Source organism: Oncorhynchus gorbuscha, unplaced genomic scaffold (genome assembly GCF_021184085.1).
Source record: "Oncorhynchus gorbuscha isolate QuinsamMale2020 ecotype Even-year unplaced genomic scaffold, OgorEven_v1.0 Un_scaffold_2901, whole genome shotgun sequence".
Classification (NCBI taxonomy): domain Eukaryota; kingdom Metazoa; phylum Chordata; class Actinopteri; order Salmoniformes; family Salmonidae; genus Oncorhynchus; species Oncorhynchus gorbuscha.
The window spans coordinates 1-25,221 of record NW_025745155.1 but is presented as its reverse complement, the minus strand read 5'-3'; the positions used below and the strand labels follow the sequence as shown (position 1 = coordinate 25,221).

Below are 25,221 nucleotides of genomic sequence, written 5' to 3'. Positions count from 1 at the left end.
GAGAAACAGCCTCATACATTTGCAATAATTTCATTTTTGCATCACGAAAATGACGACATTTAGAAATGTCCCAGAGTCGCAAGACTAGGTGCATTGCAAACGTCTCGGCCCATATAGACATTTACATTTACATTTAAGTCATTTAGCAGACGCTCTTATCCAGAGCGACTTACAAATTGGACGGACCCCAACGTTTCTATCCGATAGCTCATTCAAGGACCCCGTAGCAAGGCATGGAAAAAAGTGGATTTTCAGAACCAATTAGTGTATTGCTCGGGCAACAAATTACCTATCGAGCCGAAACTTGGGATTCGGGGTCGCCTCAGCTAGGCCTACACATGATGTCAGAACTGGACCCGCAGCTGGAACGTAACTACGTGTTTTACGTTTTCATTATGGTTTGAACAGAAGGCGTTGTGAATGTTGGGCCAGCTCTGAAGTATGTGATAGTTGGCTTCTAAACGAGTTGGAAAAAGTGGGTTTGGTGTCAGTTTGTATCAGTTTGGTGTCAGAATGATTTCTAATTGACTGATGGACGGTGACTTGCTGGTGACTTTTGTCCATTTGCAATATGTTTAGACAGTGAGTTACCATCACCAAAAGTGACATTCTGAAATCAACCCTAACGAGTGATGGAGAGGAACCAGAATCACTGCCCGGCCATCCTGTGTTCATCAGGCCAGTCAATTTAGCATTCCTGCAGGATTTTTGAGCATGACAAATTTGTGATGGTAAATGCCCATTGAAACATATTGCAAATGCACATGCATTTGCAATATGATTCAACATTGAAAAAAACATCACCAAATGGACATGATGAAATCAACACAACAAGCGATGGAGAGGAACCACTATCACTGCCCGGCCATCCCGAGTTCATCAGGCCAGTCAATTTTGCATTTCTGCAGTATTTTTGAGCATGTCAAATTTGTGATGGTACATGGCAAATGGACATAACATCCTGATTTGGCATTTTCAAATCTTTCATATTGCATTTGGACATTTCTTATGGCATTTGGCCAAAATAAAGTGACTTTTGACTTCCTATGAAATCATATTGCAAATGGACAAGTAAAAAAAAAAAAAGAATTTTAAAGAAAAATAATGATCATAAAAGTTGACAAAAGTATATTCATACAGTTCTTACACATGTGTAATTGACAAAAAATCGAAAGATTTTCAAGAAACGGTTCAGAAAGCACTTTTTAAGGGGGTGATATTTTTTTTTTTTTATTCACTTTTTAAAAATGTTACTTTTGGATGTTGACTTGTGTTACATTTGCAATATGAAAAACCACGGTGGAGCGCACTCGCCACCTGTTGGATTTTTAAAGTGTTACACCTGGCATTTGCCATATGGCATTTGCAATCAACTTTGAACGAAACGACGCCGAATTGAGTGGTATTGGACACCGTGTATATGGTTTCTCCAGTGCCAATGACTTCCCATTCATTTTTGTCCATTTCAGGGGGGTGTTCCCTTACTTAATATAATACATCAATAAAATCAATTTAGCCTCAAATAAATAATGAAACATGTTCAATTTGGTTTAAATAATGTAAAACATAGTGTTGAAGAAGAAAGTAAAAGTGCAATATGTGCTATATAAGAAAGCTAACGTTTCAGTTCTTTGCTCAGAACATGAGAACATATGAAAGCTGGTAGTTCCTTTTACCTTTTAACATGAGTCTTCAATATTCCCAGGTAAGAAGTTTTAGGTTGTAGTTATTATAGGAATTATAGGACTATTTCCTTCTAAACCATGGGCCGTCATTGAAAATAAGAATTTGTTCTTAACTGACTTGCAGTTAAATAAAGGTATAAAAAAATCGGCCCTAATGAATCGGCCCTAATGAATCGGCCCTTCCGATGAATCGGTCGACCTCTAATATGCATACACCTCTTTGGGTGAAGAAGCTGTTAGTTTTATATTCACAGACTTGATGTGCTGGAGTACAGGCAGCTACTTGAGAAAATAAAACAAACTTACTAGTGATATTCCACCATACTTTTATAGGTCAGTCACAATGTCTAGGTCCATCAGACTTAAAACCAATATGTTGAGACAATGATGAAATGTGACAACTGTCCTCCACCACACACAAATGCAACAAATGAAATATTGTGCAAATACTTCAGAAAAATGACTTCCTTGTCACTAATGTTGAAATTGTGGGGTTACATACAGTACCTGTCAAAAGTTTGGACACACCTGCTCATTCAAGGTTTTTTTTTCCATTTTTACTATTTTCTACATTGTAGAATAATATGGATGACATGAAAACTATGAAAGAACACATATAGAATCATGTAGTGACCAACAACAAAAAAGTTGTAAATAAATATTTTATATTTGAGATTCTTCAAAGTAGCCACCCTTTGCCTTGATGACAGCTTTGCACACTTTTGGAATTCGATGTGTGGGAGTTCAGGTACCGAGTCAATGCGCGGGGGTACAGGTACCGAGTCGATGTGTGGGGGTACAGGTACCGAGTCAATGTGGGGGGCTACAGGTACCGAGTCGATGTGCGGGGCTACAGGTACCGAGTCGATGCGTGGGGGTACAGGTATCGAGTCAATGTGGGGGCTACAGGTACCGAGTCGATGCGCTGGGCTACAGGTACCGAGTCGATGCGTGGGGGTACAGGTACCGAGTCGATGCGTGGGGGTACAGGTACCGAGTCAATGTGGGGGCTACAGGTACCGAGTCGATGCGCTGGGCTACAGGTACCGAGTCGATGCGTGGGGGTACAGGTACCGAGTCGATGCGTGGGGGTACAGGTACAGAGTCGATGCGTGGGGGTACAGGTACCGAGTCGATGTGTGGGGGTACAGGTACCGAGTCGATGCGCAGGGGTACAGGTACCGAGTCGATGCGTGGGGGTACAGGTACCGAGTCGATGGGCGGGGGTACAGGTACCGAGTCGATGCGTGGGGGTACAGGTACCGAGTCGATGCGTGGGGGTACAGGTACAGAGTCAATGTGGGGGTACAGGTACCGAGTCAATGTGTGGGGGTACAGGTACCGAGCGATGTGCGGGGGTACAGGTACCGAGTCGATGTGCGGGGGTACAGGTACCGAGTCAATGTGGGGGGGCACAGGTACCGAGTCAATGTGCGGGGGTACAGGTACCGAGTCAATGTGGGGGTACAGGTACCGAGTCAATGTGGGGGTACAGGTACAGAGTCACAGAAGTCTAAACTGTGCAAAGTAGAGTTCATGAGGAAGTCATTGTGTTAAAGTCATATATTCTGTTACCAACATGGGATTCTATTCAAGGTTGTTGTGAAAGGGGAGAAATCATGAGCAGAGAGCCTCCAACCCTGAATACCAGTTCTATTCAAGGTTGTTGTGAAGGGGGAGAAATCATGAGCAGAGAGCCTCCAACCCTGAATACCAGTTCTATTCAAGGTTGTTGTGAAGGGGGAGAAATCATGAGCAGAGAGCCTCCAACCCTGAATACCAGTTCTATTCAAGGTTGTTGTGAAGGGGGAGAAATCATGAGCAGAGAGCCTCCAACCCTGAATACCAGTTCTATTCAAGGTTGTTGTGAAGGGGAGAAATCATGAGCAGAGAGCAGGACCGTGTGGTGACAAAACACTGACACAGGAAACAAACACCCACAAACCAACAGAAACCTGAAACAGGACCGTGTGGTGACAAAACACTGACACAGGAAACAAACACCCACAAACCAACAGTGAAACCCAGGCTACCCAAGTATGATTCTCAGTCAGAGACAACTAACGACACCTGCCTCTGATTGACAACCATACTGGGCCGAAAACAGAAACCTAAACATAGACTGCCAACCCCAACTCACACCCTGACCACACTAAATAAAGACAAAACATAGACTGCCCACCCCAACTCACGCCCTGACCATACTAAATAAAGACAAAACATAGACCGCCCGAGTGCTTCAGGTAAACCCGTCTCTATTGATCAGACTGAGTCCTTCAGGTAAACCCATCTCTATTGATCAGACTGAGTCCTTCAGGTAAACCCATCTCTATTGATCAGACTGAGTCCTTCAGGTAAACCCATCTCTATTGATCAGACTGAGTCCTTCAGGTAAACCCGTCTCTATTGATCAGACTTCTCTTACTGTTATATATAGTTATTACAACTATTCGCAAATAATAAGCAATCTACACTGTACCATTTCTAATGCCAGAGAAAATAATTTGTTTTCACTTAGACTCTCTTTCAGCATGTTAGGTCTCACTGTGTCGGCACCTTGATCTCCCTGTTCCTGTGCGTTCTCCTGATCTCCCTGTTCCTGTGCGTTCTCCTGATCTCCCTGTTCCTGTGCGTTCTCCTGATCTCCCTGTTCCTGTGCGTTCTCCCGATCTCCCTGTTCCTGTGCGTTCTCCCGTTCTCCCTGTTCCTGTGCGTTCTCCTGATCTCCCTGTTCGTTCTCCTGGAACCCGTTGAGGGGTCTCTCACGCAGCCCTGTCAGCCCATCAACCAGACTGTGTCTCTGGAGAAGGAAGGCTGCCCAACATGCCTAGTCATTCAAACCCCTATCTGCCCTGTCCACTGCGTCACCAAGTTACAATGAACAAACTGGCTCTAACTCTGACCACTTTCAGTGTCCTCTTTTTTTTAAAGGGACTCCGGGAGAGAATGGGAACAAAAGAGGAGAGTGATCTCAAATATCCACATGATCAGTTTATTGAAAGAAACAAGTCCATATTTTTCTGAAAAGCTGCAATACAAGCCCAACACAGATAGCGCAATGCAGAATAGGGCTGAGTACAATACAGTATGTCATGTATTGTATATAAAAAAATCAAGGCATGTACTCTTCACATTTTAACTACAAGCCTAGTGGTTAGAGCGTTGGACTAGTAACCGGAAGGTTGCAAGTTCAAATCCCCGAGCTGACAAGGTACAAATCTGTCGTTCTGCCCCTGAACAGGGTAGTTAACCCACTGTTCCCAGGCCGTCATTGAAAATAAGAATTTGTTGTTAACTGACTTGCCTCGTTTAAATAAAGGTAAAATAAAAAATAAACTTTTATACTGTCCCAAGATGCAAAGAAATACAACAATACCTGACAAAACAACAAATGGTGTCTTTTCCATTTTTAACTGTGTTTTTGGAATTCTTCTCACAGACACAGGAATGGTAACTTTTTTATATTTTTTAAATACAGATACAGTCCATTACCCTGCATCTGTCCTACCTGGAGCCTTCTACTACACTCTCAGTCATGGTCATAGTGTTAGTGACTTGGCTCTGCTCCTCGTCACCCATCAGCTTGTCGAAGCAGGGGAAGGCAAGAGTGTCCTTCGCTCCCTTTCTCATGAACACGTAGAGTAAGGGATCCACAAGGGGGCTGAATCTCTCAAGGAGTGTCCCGATCTCTACATTGTGACGGCCTGTCACCCCTGATATCAGATATTGTATGATGAGGGGTAAGAACAGGACTGTGTAATTGCCCAGCACAAGGGCCAGGGTACCAATAATCCGTCTCCGTTCGACAGCCGGCACGGAGACGGAGACGGACAGAGCTTTCAACGTGCCCGCGAGGAAGAATACGAGCAATGGAAAGGGTATGAGGAGGTTAACCGCAAACAGAATCAGCTTCGTATCGAGAGTCGGCGTGAGGTATAACATGGAGATTTGGAGGAAAGGGATAACCCAGATGACGGAGGACATTATGAGCGAGTATTTGATGTTACGACGAAAACGGTACCAGAGAGGAAATGCAATCACGAGATATCTCTCCAGAGCAACACACACCATGAAACCAATGCTCGCACTAATACCAAAGAATTCAATAAACATCACAATCAATTTCCAGGTACCAGACAGGTTGAACGGCCTCGTGCAGATCTGAATGAGATCTGCAATAAGAAGGTTGATAACGTAGACTGGAGCGATGTGATCAGCTCTGACCAGGAAGTACATGGCATAAATGGACAGACAGATCAGAGGAAAACCGATGGAGAACGTCGTCCACTGAACGACGGTTTCAACGATGCTCCAAGTGGATGGGATGTCGTCCGTAACATTGTACAGGTTTTCTCCAGCCATCCCTGGCGGTGCTTGTTGTTGCAGGAACTGGTGAACGGCAGGGTTTCCTTCAGATTCCAAGTTCAAGGTCCTTTAATATTTTCCTGTTGTGCGCCTACACTCAGAAAGAAAAAAAACAGAGAAATAGCTGGTGTTATACTCCTATAACATCTAAGATCCCAGTCATGATTCTTTAAAACAGGTCTAGTTTTGAGCTCGATTATGCATCTTTACTCTAAATCTAAAAGCATTTCCCTTCTGAAGAAACAGGAAGTGTGCTCAATATAGTTCTACGTTCTGTGTATTTTTAGTAAAACAGACCATGTAATACAAAATAGAACTATCAAAGTGCAATGTCTGCAGACATTAACATTCTTACATTGTGTAAATGTTAGGATACCTTAAAACGTCTCTTTTTTACGCAATTAACTAATCAATTGAGCCATTACGACATTTTTTTATGAATATCATATAATAGAAAAAACGAAGAAAAACAAAGTCATCACTGTGTATTACAGTGGTTAACGCGTGAAGCACAAGAACAGTTAAAATAGCCATTTAGTAACCTTGTGGAATCTACAGTATCGTCTCCATTTAGTAACCATGTGGAATCTACAGTATCGTCTCCATTTAGTAACCATGTGGAATCTACAGTATCGTCTCCATTTAGTAACCATGTGGAATCTACAGTATCGTCTCCATTTAGTAACCATGTGGAATCTACAGTATCGTCTCCATTTAGTAACCATGTGGAATCTACAGTATCGTCTCCATTTAGTAACCATGTGGAATCTACAGTATCGTCTCCATTTAGTAACCATGTGGAATCTACAGTATCGTCTCCATTTAGTAACCATGTGGAATCTACAGTATCGTCTCCATTTAGTAACCATGTGGAATCTACAGTATCGTCTCCATTTAGTAACTATGTGGAATCTACAGTATCGTCTCCATTTAGTAACCATGTGGAATCTACAGTATCGTCTCCATTTAGTAACCTTGTGGAATCTACAGTATCGTCTCCATTTAGTAACCATGTGGAATCTACAGTATTGTAACCATGTGGAATCTACAGTATTGTCTCCATGTAGTAACCATGTGGAATCTACAGTATTGTCTCCATTTAGTAACCATGTGGAATCTACAGTATTGTCTCCATTTAGTAACCATGTGGAATCTACAGTATTGTAACCATGTGGAATCTACAGTATTGTAACCATGTGGAATCTACAGTATTGTCTCCATGTAGTAACCATGTGGAATCTACAGTATCGTCTCCATTTAGTAACCATGTGGAATCTACAGTATTGTAACCATGGGGAATCTACAGTATTGTAACCATGTGGAATCTACAGTATTGTCTCCATGTAGTAACCATGTGGAATCTACAGTATTGTCTCCATTTAGTAACCATGGGGAATCTACAGTATTGTAACCATGTGGAATCTACAGTATTGTCTCCATGTAGTAACCATGGGGAATCTACAGTATTGTAACCATGTGGAATCTACAGTATTGTCGCCATTTAGTAACCATGTGGAATCTACAGTATTGTCTCCATGTAGTAACCATGTGGAATCTACAGTATTGTAACCATGTGGAATCTACAGTATTGTCTCCATGTAGTAACCATGTGGAATCTACAGTATTGTCTCCATGTAGTAACCATGTGGAATCTACAGTATCGTCTCCATTTAGTAACCATGTGGAATCTACAGTATTGTCTCCATGTAGTAACCATGTGGAATCTACAGTATTGTCTCCATGTAGTAACCATTGGAAGTCCATTTAGTAACCATGGGGAATCTACAGTATTGTAACCATGTGGAATCTACAGTATTGTCTCCATGTAGTAACCATGGGGAATCTACAGTATTGTAACCATGTGGAATCTACAGTATTGTCGCCATTTAGTAACCATGTGGAATCTACAGTATTGTCTCCATGTAGTAACCATGTGGAATCTACAGTATTGTAACCATGTGGAATCTACAGTATTGTCTCCATGTAGTAACCATGTGGAATCTACAGTATTGTCTCCAGGTAGTAACCATGTGGAATCTACAGTATCGTCTCCATTTAGTAACCATGTGGAATCTACAGTATTGTCTCCATGTAGTAACCATGTGGAATCTACAGTATTGTCTCCATTTAGTAACCATGTGGAATCTACAGTATTGTAACCATGTGGAATCTACAGTATTGTCTCCATGTAGTAACCATGTGGAATCTACAGTATCGTCTCCATTTAGTAACCATGTGGAATCTACAGTATTGTAACCATGGGGAATCTACAGTATTGTAACCATGTGGAATCTACAGTATTGTCTCCATGTAGTAACCATGTGGAATCTACAGTATTGTCTCCATTTAGTAACCATGGGGAATCTACAGTATTGTAACCATGTGGAATCTATAGTATTGTCTCCATGTAGTAACCATGGGGAATCTACAGTATTGTAACCATGTGGAATCTACAGTATTGTCGCCATTTAGTAACCATGTGGAATCTACAGTATTGTCTCCATGTAGTAACCATGTGGAATCTACAGTATTGTAACCATGTGGAATCTACAGTATCGTCTCCATGTAGTAACCATGTGGAATCTACAGTATTGTCTCCATGTAGTAACCATGTGGAATCTACAGTATTGTCTCCATGTAGTAACCATGTGGAATCTACAGTATTGTCTCCATTTAGTAACCATGTGGAATCTACAGTATTGTCTCCATTTAGTAACCATGTGGAATCTACAGTATTGTCTCCATTTAGTAACCATGTGGAATCTACAGTATTGTCTCCATTTAGTAACCATGTGGAATCTACAGTATTGTCTCCATGTAGTAACCATGTGGAATCTACAGTATCGTCTCCATGTAGTAACCATGGGGAATCTACAGTATTGTCTCCATGTAGTAACCATGTGGAATCTACAGTATCGTCTCCATGTAGTAACCATGTGGAATCTACAGTATCGTCTCCATGTAGTAACCATGTGGAATCTACAGTATTGTCTCCATGTAGTAACCATGGGGAATCTACCTGGTCTTACCTGGTGGTTCCATTAGATTGACTGGCGTTCCTCTTGTAGCACCTATCAAATCAACTCATTATCAGGAAGTGGAAATGCAAGTTAGAAACATGCCATTTTTACAGCACAGATACAGATACAGATACAGATACTCACAGATACAGATACAGATACTCACAGATACAGATACAGATACTCACAGATACAGATACAGATACTCACAGATACAGCACAGATACTCACAGATACCGCATAGATACTCATAGATACAGATACAGCACAGATACTCATAGATACAGATACAGATACTCACAGATACAGATACAGCACAGATACTCACAGATACTCACAGATACTCATAGATACAGATACAGCACAGATACTCATAGATACAGATACAGATACTCACAGATACAGATACAGCACAGATACTCACAGATACTCACAGATACAGATACAGCACAGATACTCACAGATACTCATAGATACAGATACAGCACAGATACTCATAGATACTCACAGATACTCATAGATACAGATACAGCACAGATACTCACAGATACAGATACAGATACTCACAGATACAGATACAGCACAGATACAGCACAGATACAGCACAGATACAGCACAGATACAGATACAGATACTCACAGATACAGATACAGCACAGATACTCACAGATACTCATAGATACAGATACAGCACAGATACAGCAGATACAGATACAGATACAGATACAGATACAGATAACAGATACAGATACTCACAGATACAGATACTCACAGATACAGATACTCACAGATACAGATACTCACAGATACAGATACAGCACAGATACAGATACAGCACAGATACAGATACAGATACAGATAAAGATACTCACAGATACAGATACTCACAGATACAGATACTCACAGATACAGATACAGCACAGATACTCACAGATACAGATACAGATACAGATACAGATACAGACACAGATACAGATACAGATACAGATACAGACACAGATACAGATACAGCACAGATACAGATACAGATACAGATACAGATACAGATACAGCACAGATACAGATACAGCACAGATACAGATACAGACACAGATACAGATACAGCACAGATACAGATACAGATACAGACACAGATACAGATACAGCACAGATACAGATACAGATACAGATACAGATACAGATACAGCACAGATACAGATACTACAGATACAGATACAGATACAGACACAGATACAGATACAGATACAGACACAGATACACAGATACAGATACAGATACAGATACAGATACAGATACAGATACAGATACAGATACAGATACAGATACAGATACAGATACAGATACAGATACAGATACAGATACAGATACAGATACAGATACAGATACAGATACAGATACAGATACAGATACAGATACAGATACAGATACAGATACAGATACAGATACAGATACAGATACAGACACAGATACAGATACAGACACAGATACAGATACAGATACAGACACAGATACAGATACAGATACACAGATACAGATACAGATACAGATACAGATACAGATACAGATACAGATACAGCACAGATACAGATACACACAGACACAGATACAGATACAGATACAGATACAGATACAGATACAGACACAGATACAGATACAGCACAGATACAGATACAGCACAGATACAGCACAGATACAGATACAGATACAGATACAGCAGATACAGCACAGATACAGATACAGCACAGATACAGATACAGCACAGATACAGATACAGATACAGATACAGATACAGATACAGATACAGATAAAGATACTCACAGATACAGATACTCACAGATACAGATACTCACAGATACAGATACAGCACAGATACTACAGATACAGATACAGATACAGATACAGATACAGATACAGACACAGATACAGATACAGATACAGACACAGATACAGATACAGCACAGATACAGATACAGATACAGATACAGATACAGATACAGCACAGATACAGATACAGCACAGATACAGATACAGATACAGATACAGATACAGCACAGATACAGATACAGATACAGCACAGATACAGATACAGATACAGCACAGATACAGATACAGATACAGATACAGATACAGATACAGCACAGATACAGATACAGATACAGATACAGATACAGATACAGATACAGATACAGATACAGATACAGACACAGATACAGATACAGCACAGATACAGATACAGATACAGACAGATACAGATACAGATACAGCACAGATACAGATACAGATACAGATACAGATACAGATACAGATACAGATACAGATACAGCACAGATACAGATACAGATACAGATACAGATACAGATACAGATACAGATACAGATACAGATACAGATACAGATACAGATACAGCACAGATACAGATACAGATACAGATACAGATACAGATACAGATACAGATACAGCACAGATACAGATACAGATACAGCACAGATACAGATACAGATACAGATACAGATACAGATACAGATACAGATACAGATACAGATACAGATACAGATACAGATACAGATACAGATACAGATACAGCACAGATACAGATACAGCACAGATACAGATACAGCACAGATACAGATACAGATACAGCACAGATACAGATACAGATACAGCACAGATACAGATACAGATACAGATACAGATACAGATACAGATACAGATACAGATACAGCACAGATACAGATACAGATACAGCACAGATACAGATACAGATACAGATACACAGATACAGATACAGATACAGATACAGATACAGATACAGATACAGATACAGATACAGATACAGATACAGATACAGATACAGATACAGATACAGATACAGATACAGATACAGATACAGATACAGCACAGATACAGATACAGATACAGCACAGATACAGATACAGCACAGATACAGCACAGATACAGATACAGCACATATACAGATACAGATACAGCACAGATACAGATACAGATACAGCAGATACAGATACAGATACAGATACAGATACAGATACAGCACAGATACAGATACAGATACAGATACAGATACAGATACAGATACAGATACAGATACAGATACAGATACAGATACAGATACAGCACAGATACAGATACAGATACAGATACAGATACAGATACAGATACAGATACAGATACAGATACAGATACAGATACAGATACAGATACAGCACATATACAGATACAGATACAGATACAGATACAGATACAGCACAGATACAGCACATATACAGATACAGATACAGCACATATACAGATACAGATACAGCACAGATACAGATACAGCACATATACAGATACAGATACAGCACAGATACAGCACAGATACAGCACAGATACAGATACAAATACAGCACAGATACAGATACAGATACAGATACAGATACAGATACAGATACAGATACAGATACAGATACAGATACAGCACAGATACAGCACAGAAACAGATACAGATACAGCACAGATACAGCACAGATACAGATACAGATACAGCACAGATACAGCACAGATACAGATACAGATACAGATACAGATACAGATACAGATACAGATACAGATACAGATACAGCACAGATACAGCACAGATACAGATACAGCACAGATACAGATACAGCACAGATACAGATACAGCACAGATACAGCACAGATACAGATACAGCACAGATACAGATACAGCACAGATACAGCACAGATACAGCACAGATACAGATACAGCACAGATACAGATACAGATACAGCACAGATACAGATACAGCACAGATACAGATACAGATACAGATACAGCACAGATACAGATACAGATACAGCACAGATACAGATACAGCACAGATACAGCACAGATACAGATACAGATACAGATACAGATACAGATACAGATACAGATACAGATACAGCACAGATACAGATACAGCACAGATACAGATACAGATACAGATACAGATACAGATACAGATACAGATACAGATACAGATACAGATACAGATACAGATACAGATACAGATACAGATACAGATACAGATACACAGATACAGATACAGATACAGATACAGATACAGATACAGATACAGATACAGCACAGATACAGATACAGACAGATACAGATACAGATACAGATACAGATACAGATACAGATACAGATACAGCACAGATACAGATACAGATACAGATACAGATACAGATACAGATACAGATACAGCACAGATACAGATACAGCAGATACAGATACAGATACAGCACAGATACAGATACAGCACAGATACAGATACAGATACAGATACAGATACAGATACAGATACAGATACAGATACAGATACAGATACAGATACAGATACAGATACAGATACAGATACAGATACAGATACAGATACAGCACAGATACAGATACAGATACAGATACAGATACAGATACAGATACAGATACAGATACAGATACAGATACAGATACAGATACAGATACAGATACAGCACAGATACAGATACAGATACAGATACAGATACAGCACAGATACAGATACAGATACAGATACAGATACAGCACAGATACAGATACAGATACAGATACAGATACAGATACAGATACAGTACAGATACAGATACAGATACAGATACAGATACAGATACAGATACAGCACAGATACAGATACAGATACAGATACAGATACAGATACAGATACAGATACAGATACAGATACAGATACAGATACAGATACAGCACAGATACAGATACAGATACAGATACAGATACAGATACAGCACAGATACAGATACAGATACAGATACAGATACAGATACAGATACAGATACAGATACAGATACAGATACAGATACAGATACAGATACAGATACAGATACAGATACAGATACAGATACAGACACAGATACAGATACAGATACAGATACAGATACAGATACAGATACAGATACAGATACAGATACAGATACAGATACAGATACAGATACAGATACAGATACAGATACAGATACAGATACAGATACAGATACAGCACAGATACAGATACAGATACAGATACAGATACAGATACAGATACAGATACAGATACAGCACAGATACAGATACAGATACAGATACAGATACATACAGATACAGATACAGATACAGATACAGATACAGATACAGATACAGATACAGATACAGATACAGCACAGATACAGATACAGATACAGATACAGATACAGATACAGATACAGATACAGATACAGATACAGATACAGATACAGATACAGATACAGATACAGATACAGCACAGATACAGATACAGATACAGATACAGATACAGATACAGATACAGATACAGCACAGATACAGATACAGATACAGATACAGATACAGATACAGCACAGATACAGATACAGATACAGATACAGATACAGCACAGATACAGCACAGATACAGATACAGCACAGATACAGATACAGATACAGCACAGATACAGATACAGATACAGATACAGATACAGATACAGATACAGCACAGATACAGATACAGATACAGCACAGATACAGATACAGATACAGATACAGATACAGATACAGATACAGATACAGCACAGATACAGCACAGATACAGATACAGATACAGATACAGCACAGATACAGATACAGATACAGATACAGATACAGCACAGATACAGATACAGCACAGATACAGCACAGATACAGATACAGATACAGCACAGATACAGATACAGATACAGATACAGCACAGATACAGCACAGATACAGACACAGATACAGATACAGATACTCACAGATACTCACGGTGCACACCCAGTGACAATACAGCTGTAACGGCGTTCGTCTGTTGAAGGAAGAGAGTCGGACCGAAATGCAGCGTGTTTGTTTCTCATGACTTTAATGTGATACATGAAATAACTGAAAGACGAAAACAACAAACGGAACGTGAAACTATTACAGCCTATCTGGTGACTAACACAAAGACAGGAACAATCACCCACGAAATACAGAGCGAAACTCAGGCTACCTAAATACGGTTCCCAATCAGAGACAACGAGAATCACCTGACTCTGATTGAGAATCGCCTCAGGCAGCCAAGCCTATACAACACCCCTAAACATCCGCGATCCCAAATACTACAAACCCCAATACGAAAAACAACAATATAAACCCATGTCACACCCTGGCCTACCCAAACATATAACAAAAACACAAAATACAATGACCAAGGCGTGACAACAGCACAGATACTCACAGATACTCACAGACCCAGTGACAATACAGCATGCACGTCTGAGCCTTCAATACTGTGAGACAGGAAGTCCACCACTCCAGGATGTCAAAAGTCATTGCACAATGTGTGTTACTGTATCATTTGTCTTCGACAGCTGATTGGTCAGGGAGATCACATGACATCACTACCAGTGGTTAAAAGATCCCCGGACCTAATCCATTCCACACTAAGTTTCCACTTCCATGTATTTCAGAAGGACAACAGGAATATGACATAATACGCTTCATGCACACATCTTATCATACGCATTAGAGGTCGCGTTCAGCTTCCTGTGTAAACCAGAAGTGCCTTAAAATGATGTCATAGGTGCTGTTTCGAAGGGTTAAAAAAGGTCAGATCTTTTCAAAACTTCATATGTGTGATTAGGCAACCCCCATGAACTGTAAGTCAGTCATTTCCCCCAACAGATGTCAAAGAAAAGCTCTCTCTCTCACGCACACACACGCACGCACGCACGCACGCACGCACGCACGCACGCACGCACACACACACACACACACACACACACACACACACACACACACACACACACACACACACACACACACACACACACAAAGTGACAAAGTGCAGTGCTTAAAGACACACAGAACCTGCAATGGCATTTCCATATTCTCTAGGCCGTGCCGAGTTCAACGAGATGCCCCGCTTGACCGTAGCCCGCTCTGAGTGCAGCGACCGTGAAAAAACGTAGGCCCAAAATGAAGCCTGGCCCTAAATGTCATTTGCTTTTGGGTGACAGTGAGAGAACCGTTAGGGTGAGAAGCACAATTCGACCTCAGGTACATTCCTGAGGTCCTCCCGATCCGTGCAAGCCTAACCTTGACCGTGTGGCATTAACCCTTAACAGTAAAACAGGGTTTTTTGATCTCACAGATTATAATGACTTCTCTCCCCATAGGAATACATTGCCTGCTCCTCTAAAGTCAACCTAAAGCCTATGTAGGTTATGAATGCCTTATAAACCTGTCTTCAATGACAGTCCATCAGGCCAGTATGAGGTCTACCTGTGTCGATTTTAAGCTTCCTGTAGCAACCGGAAGTGGTTAAAATCACCCCAAAAGTGTATATCCATACCCTGCCTGCAGTTTGATAGACATAGTGCATTCAACCCTGTGTAAATCGGTCAGTTCTTGAAGTAAACACTTAAGACCCAGGATTCTGTAAAAGCCCCAATGAGGATATGTCTTTACCTATAGCTTCCTGTGCCAACCGGAAGTGCCATAATTGGTGTCTCTTGGGCTGTTTCGAGGGGTTAAAAAAGTCAGATCTGTCCAAAACTTCATATGTGTGATTAGGCAACCCCCATGAACTGTAAATCAGTCATTTTTCCCATAAAATTTAATAGAACAGAATAGAATAGAATAGAATAATAAAACTAAATCACACACACACACAGCTTGGAAGGAGGGACACATTGGGGTGCATGGAGACATACACTGCCTGCATTAGTTAACCTTGTTCGAACTATTAAAGAACCGTCAGACATAGACTTCCGAAACTTTAGAAACCTGTTCTAGACCTCAGGTCGATAGTGCAAGGTGAGTTACGTGGCTCTAGAAGGTTCTCGGATCGAGAAACAGCCTCATACATTTGCAATAATTTCATTTTTGCATCACGAAAATGACGACATTTAGAAATGTCCCAGAGTCGCAAGACTAGGTGCATTGCAAACGTCTCGGCCCATATAGACATTTACATTTACATTTAAGTCATTTAGCAGACGCTCTTATCCAGAGCGACTTACAAATTGGACGGACCCCAACGTTTCTATCCGATAGCTCATTCAAGGACCCCGTAGCAAGGCATGGAAAAAAAGTGGATTTTCAGAACCAATTAGTGTATTGCTCGGGCAACAAATTACCTATCGAGCCGAAACTTGGGATTCGGGGTCGCCTCAGCTAGGCCTACACATGATGTCAGAACTGGACCCGCAGCTGGAACGTAACTACGTGTTTTACGTTTTCATTATGGTTTGAACAGAAGGCGTTGTGAATGTTGGGCCAGCTCTGAAGTATGTGATAGTTGGCTTCTAAACGAGTTGGAAAAAGTGGGTTTGGTGTCAGTTTGTATCAGTTTGGTGTCAGAATGATTTCTAATTGACTGATGGACGGTGACTTGCTGGTGACTTTTGTCCATTTGCAATATGTTTAGACAGTGAGTTACCATCACCAAAAGTGACATTCTGAAATCAACCCTAACGAGTGATGGAGAGGAACCAGAATCACTGCCCGGCCATCCTGTGTTCATCAGGCCAGTCAATTTAGCATTCCTGCAGGATTTTTGAGCATGACAAATTTGTGATGGTAAATGCCCATTGAAACATATTGCAAATGCACATGCATTTGCAATATGATTCAACATTGAAAAAAACATCACCAAATGGACATGATGAAATCAACACAACAAGCGATGGAGAGGAACCACTATCACTGCCCGGCCATCCCGAGTTCATCAGGCCAGTCAATTTTGCATTTCTGCAGTATTTTTGAGCATGTCAAATTTGTGATGGTACATGGCAAATGGACATAACATCCTGATTTGGCATTTTCAAATCTTTCATATTGCATTTGGACATTTCTTATGGCATTTGGCCAAAATAAAGTGACTTTTGACTTCCTATGAAATCATATTGCAAATGGACAAGTAAAAAAAAAAAGAATTTTAAAGAAAAATAATGATCATAAAAGTTGACAAAAGTATATTCATACAGTTCTTACACATGTGTAATTGACAAAAAAATCGAAAGATTTTCAAGAAACGGTTCAGAAAGCACTTTTTTAAGGGGGTGATAAGTTTTTTTTTTTTTATTCACTTTTTAAAAATGTTACTTTTGGATGTTGACTTGTGTTACATTTGCAATATGAAAAACCACGGTGGAGCGCACTCGCCACCTGTTGGATTTTTAAAGTGTTACACCTGGCATTTGCCATATGGCATTTGCAATCAACTTTGAACGAAACGACGCCGAATTGAGTGGTATTGGACACCGTGTATATGGTTTCTCCAGTGCCAATGACTTCCCATTCATTTTTGTCCATTTCAGGGGGGTGTTCCCTTACTTAATATAATACATCAATAAAATCAATTTAGCCTCAAATAAATAATGAAACATGTTCAATTTGGTTTAAATAATGTAAAACATAGTGTTGAAGAAGAAAGTAAAAGTGCAATATGTGCTATATAAGAAAGCTAACGTTTCAGTTCTTTGCTCAGAACATGAGAACATATGAAAGCTGGTAGTTCCTTTTACCTTTTAACATGAGTCTTCAATATTCCCAGGTAAGAAGTTTTAGGTTGTAGTTATTATAGGAATTATAGGACTATTTCCTTCTAAACCATGGGCCGTCATTGAAAATAAGAATTTGTTCTTAACTGACTTGCAGTTAAATAAAGGTATAAAAAAAAATCGGCCCTAATGAATCGGCCCTAATGAATCGGCCCTTCCGATGAATCGGTCGACCTCTAATATGCATACACCTCTTTGGGTGAAGAAGCTGTTAGTTTTATATTCACAGACTTGATGTGCTGGAGTACAGGCAGCTACTTGAGAAAATAAAACAAACTTACTAGTGATATTCCACCATACTTTTATAGGTCAGTCACAATGTCTAGGTCCATCAGACTTAAAACCAATATGTTGAGACAATGATGAAATGTGACAACTGTCCTCCACCACACACAAATGCAACAAATGAAATATTGTGCAAATACTTCAGAAAAATGACTTCCTTGTCACTAATGTTGAAATTGTGGGGTTACATACAGTACCTGTCAAAAGTTTGGACACACCTGCTCATTCAAGGTTTTTTTTCCATTTTTACTATTTTCTACATTGTAGAATAATATGGATGACATGAAAACTATGAAAGAACACATATAGAATCATGTAGTGACCAACAACAAAAAAGTTGTAAATAAATATTTTATATTTGAGATTCTTCAAAGTAGCCACCCTTTGCCTTGATGACAGCTTTGCACACTTTTGGAATTCGATGTGTGGGAGTTCAGGTACCGAGTCAATGCGCGGGGGTACAGGTACCGAGTCGATGTGTGGGGGTACAGGTACCGAGTCAATGTGGGGGGCTACAGGTACCGAGTCGATGTGCGGGGCTACAGGTACCGAGTCGATGCGTGGGGGTACAGGTATCGAGTCAATGTGGGGGGGGCTACAGGTACCGAGTCGATGCGCTGGGCTACAGGTACCGAGTCGATGCGTGGGGGTACAGGTACCGAGTCGATGCGTGGGGGTACAGGTACCGAGTCAATGTGGGGGGCTACAGGTACCGAGTCGATGCGCTGGGCTACAGGTACCGAGTCGATGCGTGGGGGTACAGGTACCGAGTCGATGCGTGGGGGTACAGGTACAGAGTCGATGCGTGGGGGTACAGGTACCGAGTCGATGTGTGGGGGTACAGGTACCGAGTCGATGCGCAGGGGTACAGGTACCGAGTCGATGCGTGGGGGTACAGGTACCGAGTCGATGGGCGGGGGTACAGGTACCGAGTCGATGCGTGGGGGTACAGGTACCGAGTCGATGCGTGGGGGTACAGGTACAGAGTCAATGTGGGGGTACAGGTACCGAGTCAATGTGTGGGGGTACAGGTACCGAGCGATGTGCGGGGGTACAGGTACCGAGTCAATGTGGGGGTACAGGTACCGAGTCAATGTGGGGGCACAGGTACCAGTCAGTCAATGTGCGGGGGTACAGGTACCGAGTCAATGTGGGGGTACAGGTACCGAGTCAATGTGGGGGTACAGGTACAGAGTCACAGAAGTCTAAACTGTGCAAAGTAGAGTTCATGAGGAAGTCATTGTGTTAAAGTCATATATTCTGTTACCAACATGGGATTCTATTCAAGGTTGTTGTGAAGGGGGAGAAATCATGAGCAGAGAGCCTCCAACCCTGAATACCAGTTCTATTCAAGGTTGTTGTGAAGGGGGAGAAATCATGAGCAGAGAGCCTCCAACCCTGAATACCAGTTCTATTCAAGGTTGTTGTGAAGGGGGAGAAATCATGAGCAGAGAGCCTCCAACCCTGAATACCAGTTCTATTCAAGGTTGTTGTGAAGGGGGAGAAATCATGAGCAGAGAGCCTCCAACCCTGAATACCAGTTCTATTCAAGGTTGTTGTGAAGGGGGAGAAATCATGAGCAGAGAGCAGGACCGTGTGGTGACAAAACACTGACACAGGAAACAAACACCCACAAACCAACAGAAACCTGAAACAGGACCGTGTGGTGACAAAACACTGACACAGGAAACAAACACCCACAAACCAACAGTGAAACCCAGGCTACCCAAGTATGATTCTCAGTCAGAGACAACTAACGACACCTGCCTCTGATTGACAACCATACTGGGCCGAAAACAGAAACCTAAACATAGACTGCCAACCCCAACTCACACCCTGACCACACTAAATAAAGACAAAACATAGACTGCCCACCCCAACTCACGCCCTGACCATACTAAATAAAGACAAAACATAGACCGCCCGAGTGCTTCAGGTAAACCCGTCTCTATTGATCAGACTGAGTCCTTCAGGTAAACCCATCTCTATTGATCAGACTGAGTCCTTCAGGTAAACCCATCTCTATTGATCAGACTGAGTCCTTCAGGTAAACCCATCTCTATTGATCAGACTGAGTCCTTCAGGTAAACCCGTCTCTATTGATCAGACTTCTCTTACTGTTATATATAGTTATTACAACTATTCGCAAATAATAAGCAATCTACACTGTACCATTTCTAATGCCAGAGAAAATAATTTGTTTTCACTTAGACTCTCTTTCAGCATGTTAGGTCTCACTGTGTCGGCACCTTGATCTCCCTGTTCCTGTGCGTTCTCCTGATCTCCCTGTTCCTGTGCGTTCTCCTGATCTCCCTGTTCCTGTGCGTTCTCCTGATCTCCCTGTTCCTGTGCGTTCTCCCGATCTCCCTGTTCCTGTGCGTTCTCCCGTTCTCCCTGTTCCTGTGCGTTCTCCTGATCTCCCTGTTCGTTCTCCTGGAACCCGTTGAGGGTCTCTCACGCAGCCCTGTCAGCCCATCAACCAGACTGTGTCTCTGGAGAAGGAAGGCTGCCCAACATGCCTAGTCATTCAAACCCCTATCTGCCCTGTCCACTGCGTCACCAAGTTACAATGAACAAACTGGCTCTAACTCTGACCACTTTCAGTGTCCTCTTTTTTTTAAAGGGACTCCGGGAGAGAATGGGAACAAAAGAGGAGAGTGATCTCAAATATCCACATGATCAGTTTATTGAAAGAAACAAGTCCATATTTTTCTGAAAAGCTGCAATACAAGCCCAACACAGATAGCGCAATGCAGAATAGGGCTGAGTACAATACAGTATGTCATGTATTGTATATAAAAAAATCAAGGCATGTACTCTTCACATTTTAACTACAAGCCTAGTGGTTAGAGCGTTGGACTAGTAACCGGAAGGTTGCAAGTTCAAATCCCCGAGCTGACAAGGTACAAATCTGTCGTTCTGCCCCTGAACAGGGTAGTTAACCCACTGTTCCCAGGCCGTCATTGAAAATAAGAATTTGTTGTTAACTGACTTGCCTCGTTTAAATAAAGGTAAAATAAAAAATAAACTTTTATACTGTCCCAAGATGCAAAGAAATACAACAATACCTGACAAAACAACAAATGGTGTCTTTTCCATTTTTAACTGTGTTTTTGGAATTCTTCTCACAGACACAGGAATGGTAACTTTTTTATATTTTTTAAATACAGATACAGTCCATTACCCTGCATCTGTCCTACCTGGAGCCTTCTACTACACTCTCAGTCATGGTCATAGTGTTAGTGACTTGGCTCTGCTCCTCGTCACCCATCAGCTTGTCGAAGCAGGGGAAGGCAAGAGTGTCCTTCGCTCCCTTTCTCATGAACACGTAGAGTAAGGGATCCACAAGGGGGCTGAATCTCTCAAGGAGTGTCCCGATCTCTACATTGTGACGGCCTGTCACCCCTGATATCAGATATTGTATGATGAGGGGTAAGAACAGGACTGTGTAATTGCCCAGCACAAGGGCCAGGGTACCAATAATCCGTCTCCGTTCGACAGCCGGCACGGAGATGGAGACGGACAGAGCTTTCAACGTGCCCGCGAGGAAGAATACGAGCAATGGAAAGGGTATGAGGAGGTTAACCGCAAACAGAATCAGCTTCATATCGAGAGTCGGCGTGAGGTATAACATGGAGATTTGGAGGAAAGGGATAACCCAGATGACGGAGGACATTATGAGCGAGTATTTGATGTTACGACGAAAACGGTACCAGAGAGGAAATGCAATCACGAGATATCTCTCCAGAGCAACACACACCATGAAACCAATGCTCGCACTAATACCAAAGAATTCAATAAACATCACAATCAATTTCCAGGTACCAGACAGGTTGAACGGCCTCGTGCAGATCTGAATGAGATCTGCAATAAGAAGGTTGATAACGTAGACTGGAGCGATGTGATCAGCTCTGACCAGGAAGTACATGGCATAAATGGACAGACAGATCAGAGGAAAACCGATGGAGAACGTCGTCCACTGAACGACGGTTTCAACGATGCTCCAAGTGGATGGGATGTCGTCCGTAACATTGTACAGGTTTTCTCCAGCCATCCCTGGCGGTGCTTGTTGTTGCAGGAACTGGTGAACGGCAGGGTTTCCTTCAGATTCCAAGTTCAAGGTCCTTTAATAGTTTCCTGTTGTGCGCCTACACTCAGAAAGAAAAAAACAGAGAAATAGCTGGTGTTATACTCCTATAACATCTAAGATCCCAGTCATGATTCTTTAAAACAGGTCTAGTTTTGAGCTCGATTATGCATCTTTACTCTAAATCTAAAAGCATTTCCCTTCTGAAGAAACAGGAAGTGTGCTCAATATAGTTCTACGTTCTGTGTATTTTTAGTAAAACAGAACATGTAATACAAAATAGAACTATCAAAGTGCAATGTCTGCAGACATTAACATTCTTACATTGTGTAAATGTTAGGATACCTTAAAACGTCTCTTTTTTACGCAATTAACTAATCAATTGAGCCATTACGACATTTTTTTATGAATATCATATAATAGAAAAAACGAAGAAAAACAAAGTCATCACTGTGTATTACAGTGGTTAACGCGTGAAGCACAAGAACAGTTAAAATAGCCATTTAGTAACCATGTGGAATCTACAGTATCGTCTCCATTTAGTAACCATGTGGAATCTACAGTATCGTCTCCATTTAGTAACCATGTGGAATCTACAGTATCGTCTCCATTTAGTAACCATGTGGAATCTACAGTATTTAGTAACCATGTGGAATCTACATTTAGTAACCATGTGGAATCTACAGTATCGTCTCCATTTAGTAACCATGTGGAATCTACAGTCGTCCATTTAGTAACCATTTAGTAACCATGTGGAATCTACAGTATTGTAACCATGTGGAATCTACAGTTTAGTAACCATGTGGAATCTACAGTATTGTCTCCATGTAGTAACCATGTGGAATCTACAGTATTGTAACCATGTGGAATCTACAGTATTGTAACCATGTGGAATCTACAGTATTGTCTCCATTTAGTAACCATGTGGAATCTACAGTATCCATTTAGTAACCATGTGGAATCTACAGTATTGTAACCATGTGGAATCTACAGTATTGTAACCATGTGGAATCTACAGTATTGTCTCCATTTAGTAACTATGTGGAATCTACAGTATTGTAACCATGTGGAATCTACAGTATTGTCTCCATTTAGTAACCATGTGGAATCTACAGTATTGTCTCCATTTAGTAACCATGTGGAATCTACAGTATCGTCCATTTAGTAACCATGTGGAATCTAGTAACCATGTGGAATCTACAGTATTGTCCATTTAGTAACCATGTGGAATCTACAGTATTGTAACCATGGGGAATCCATTTGTAACCATGTGGAATCTACAGTATTGTCTCCATTTAGTAACCATGTGGAATCTACAGTATCGTCTCCATTAGTAACCATGTGGAATCTACAGTATTGTCTCCATTTAGTAACCATGTGGAATCTACAGTATTGTCTCCATTTAGTAACCATGTGGAATCTACAGTATTGTAACCATGTGGAATCTACAGTATTAGTAACCATGTGGAATCTACAGTATTGTCTCCATTTAGTAACCATGGGGAATCTACAGTATTGTAACCATGTGGAATCTACAGTATTGTCTCCATTTAGTAACCATGGGGAATCTACAGTATTGTAACCATGTGGAATCTACAGTATTGTCTCCATGTAGTAACCATGGGGAATCTACAGTATTGTCTCCATTTAGTAACCATGTGGAATCTACAGTATTGTCTCCATGTAGTAACCATGTGGAATCTACAGTATTGTCTCCATTTAGTAACCATGTGGAATCTACAGTATTGTCTCCATTTAGTAACCATGTGGAATCTACAGTATTGTAACCATGTGGAATCTACAGTATTGTCTCCATGTAGTAACCATGTGGAATCTACAGTATTGTCTCCATTTAGTAACCATGTGGAATCTACAGTATTGTAACCATGTAGTAACCATGTGGAATCTCCAGTATTGTCTAGTAACCATGTGGAATCTACAGTATTGTCTCCATGTAGTAACCATGTGGAATCTAACATGTGGAATCTATTGTCTCCATGTAGTAACCATGGAATCTACATTGTATTGTAACCATGTGGAATCTACAGTATTGTCTCCATGTAGTAACCATGTGGAATCTACAGTATTGTCTCCATGTAGTAACCATGTGGAATCTACAGTATTGTCTCCATGTAGTCCATGTAGTAACCATGTGGAATCTACAGTATTGTC

At 41.0% G+C, this 25,221-nt stretch overlaps 2 protein-coding genes across 5 annotated transcripts; both read right to left on the bottom strand.

Annotated features, from left to right (window-relative positions):
- Positions 1-4,663: 4,663 nt before the first annotated feature.
- LOC124017610 (G-protein coupled receptor 4-like) lies at positions 4,664-15,417 on the bottom strand. 4 transcript variants are annotated; one of them, XM_046332861.1, is made up of 4 exons: positions 15,350-15,417; positions 14,889-14,938; positions 9,080-9,121; positions 4,664-6,141 (listed from the first exon to the last, which is right to left on the bottom strand). In XM_046332861.1, exon 4 carries the CDS (start codon positions 6,045-6,047, stop codon positions 5,190-5,192), a length of 858 nt encoding a protein of 285 aa, XP_046188817.1. In that variant the 5' UTR covers positions 6,048-6,141; positions 9,080-9,121; positions 14,889-14,938; positions 15,350-15,417; the 3' UTR covers positions 4,664-5,189. The 4 variants fall into 4 exon arrangements, with proteins under 4 accessions (XP_046188817.1, XP_046188818.1, XP_046188819.1 ...); XM_046332862.1 differs by having other exon boundaries at positions 9,080-9,133; positions 15,350-15,386; XM_046332863.1 differs by lacking the exon at positions 15,350-15,417 and having other exon boundaries at positions 9,080-9,133; positions 14,889-15,009.
- Positions 15,418-21,632: 6,215 nt separating this feature from the next.
- On the bottom strand, positions 21,633-23,106 carry LOC124017612 (G-protein coupled receptor 4-like). Its single transcript, XM_046332868.1, has one exon. It carries the CDS (start codon positions 23,014-23,016, stop codon positions 22,159-22,161), a length of 858 nt encoding a protein of 285 aa, XP_046188824.1. The 5' UTR covers positions 23,017-23,106; the 3' UTR covers positions 21,633-22,158.
- Between the last annotated feature and the right edge of the window lie 2,115 nt (positions 23,107-25,221).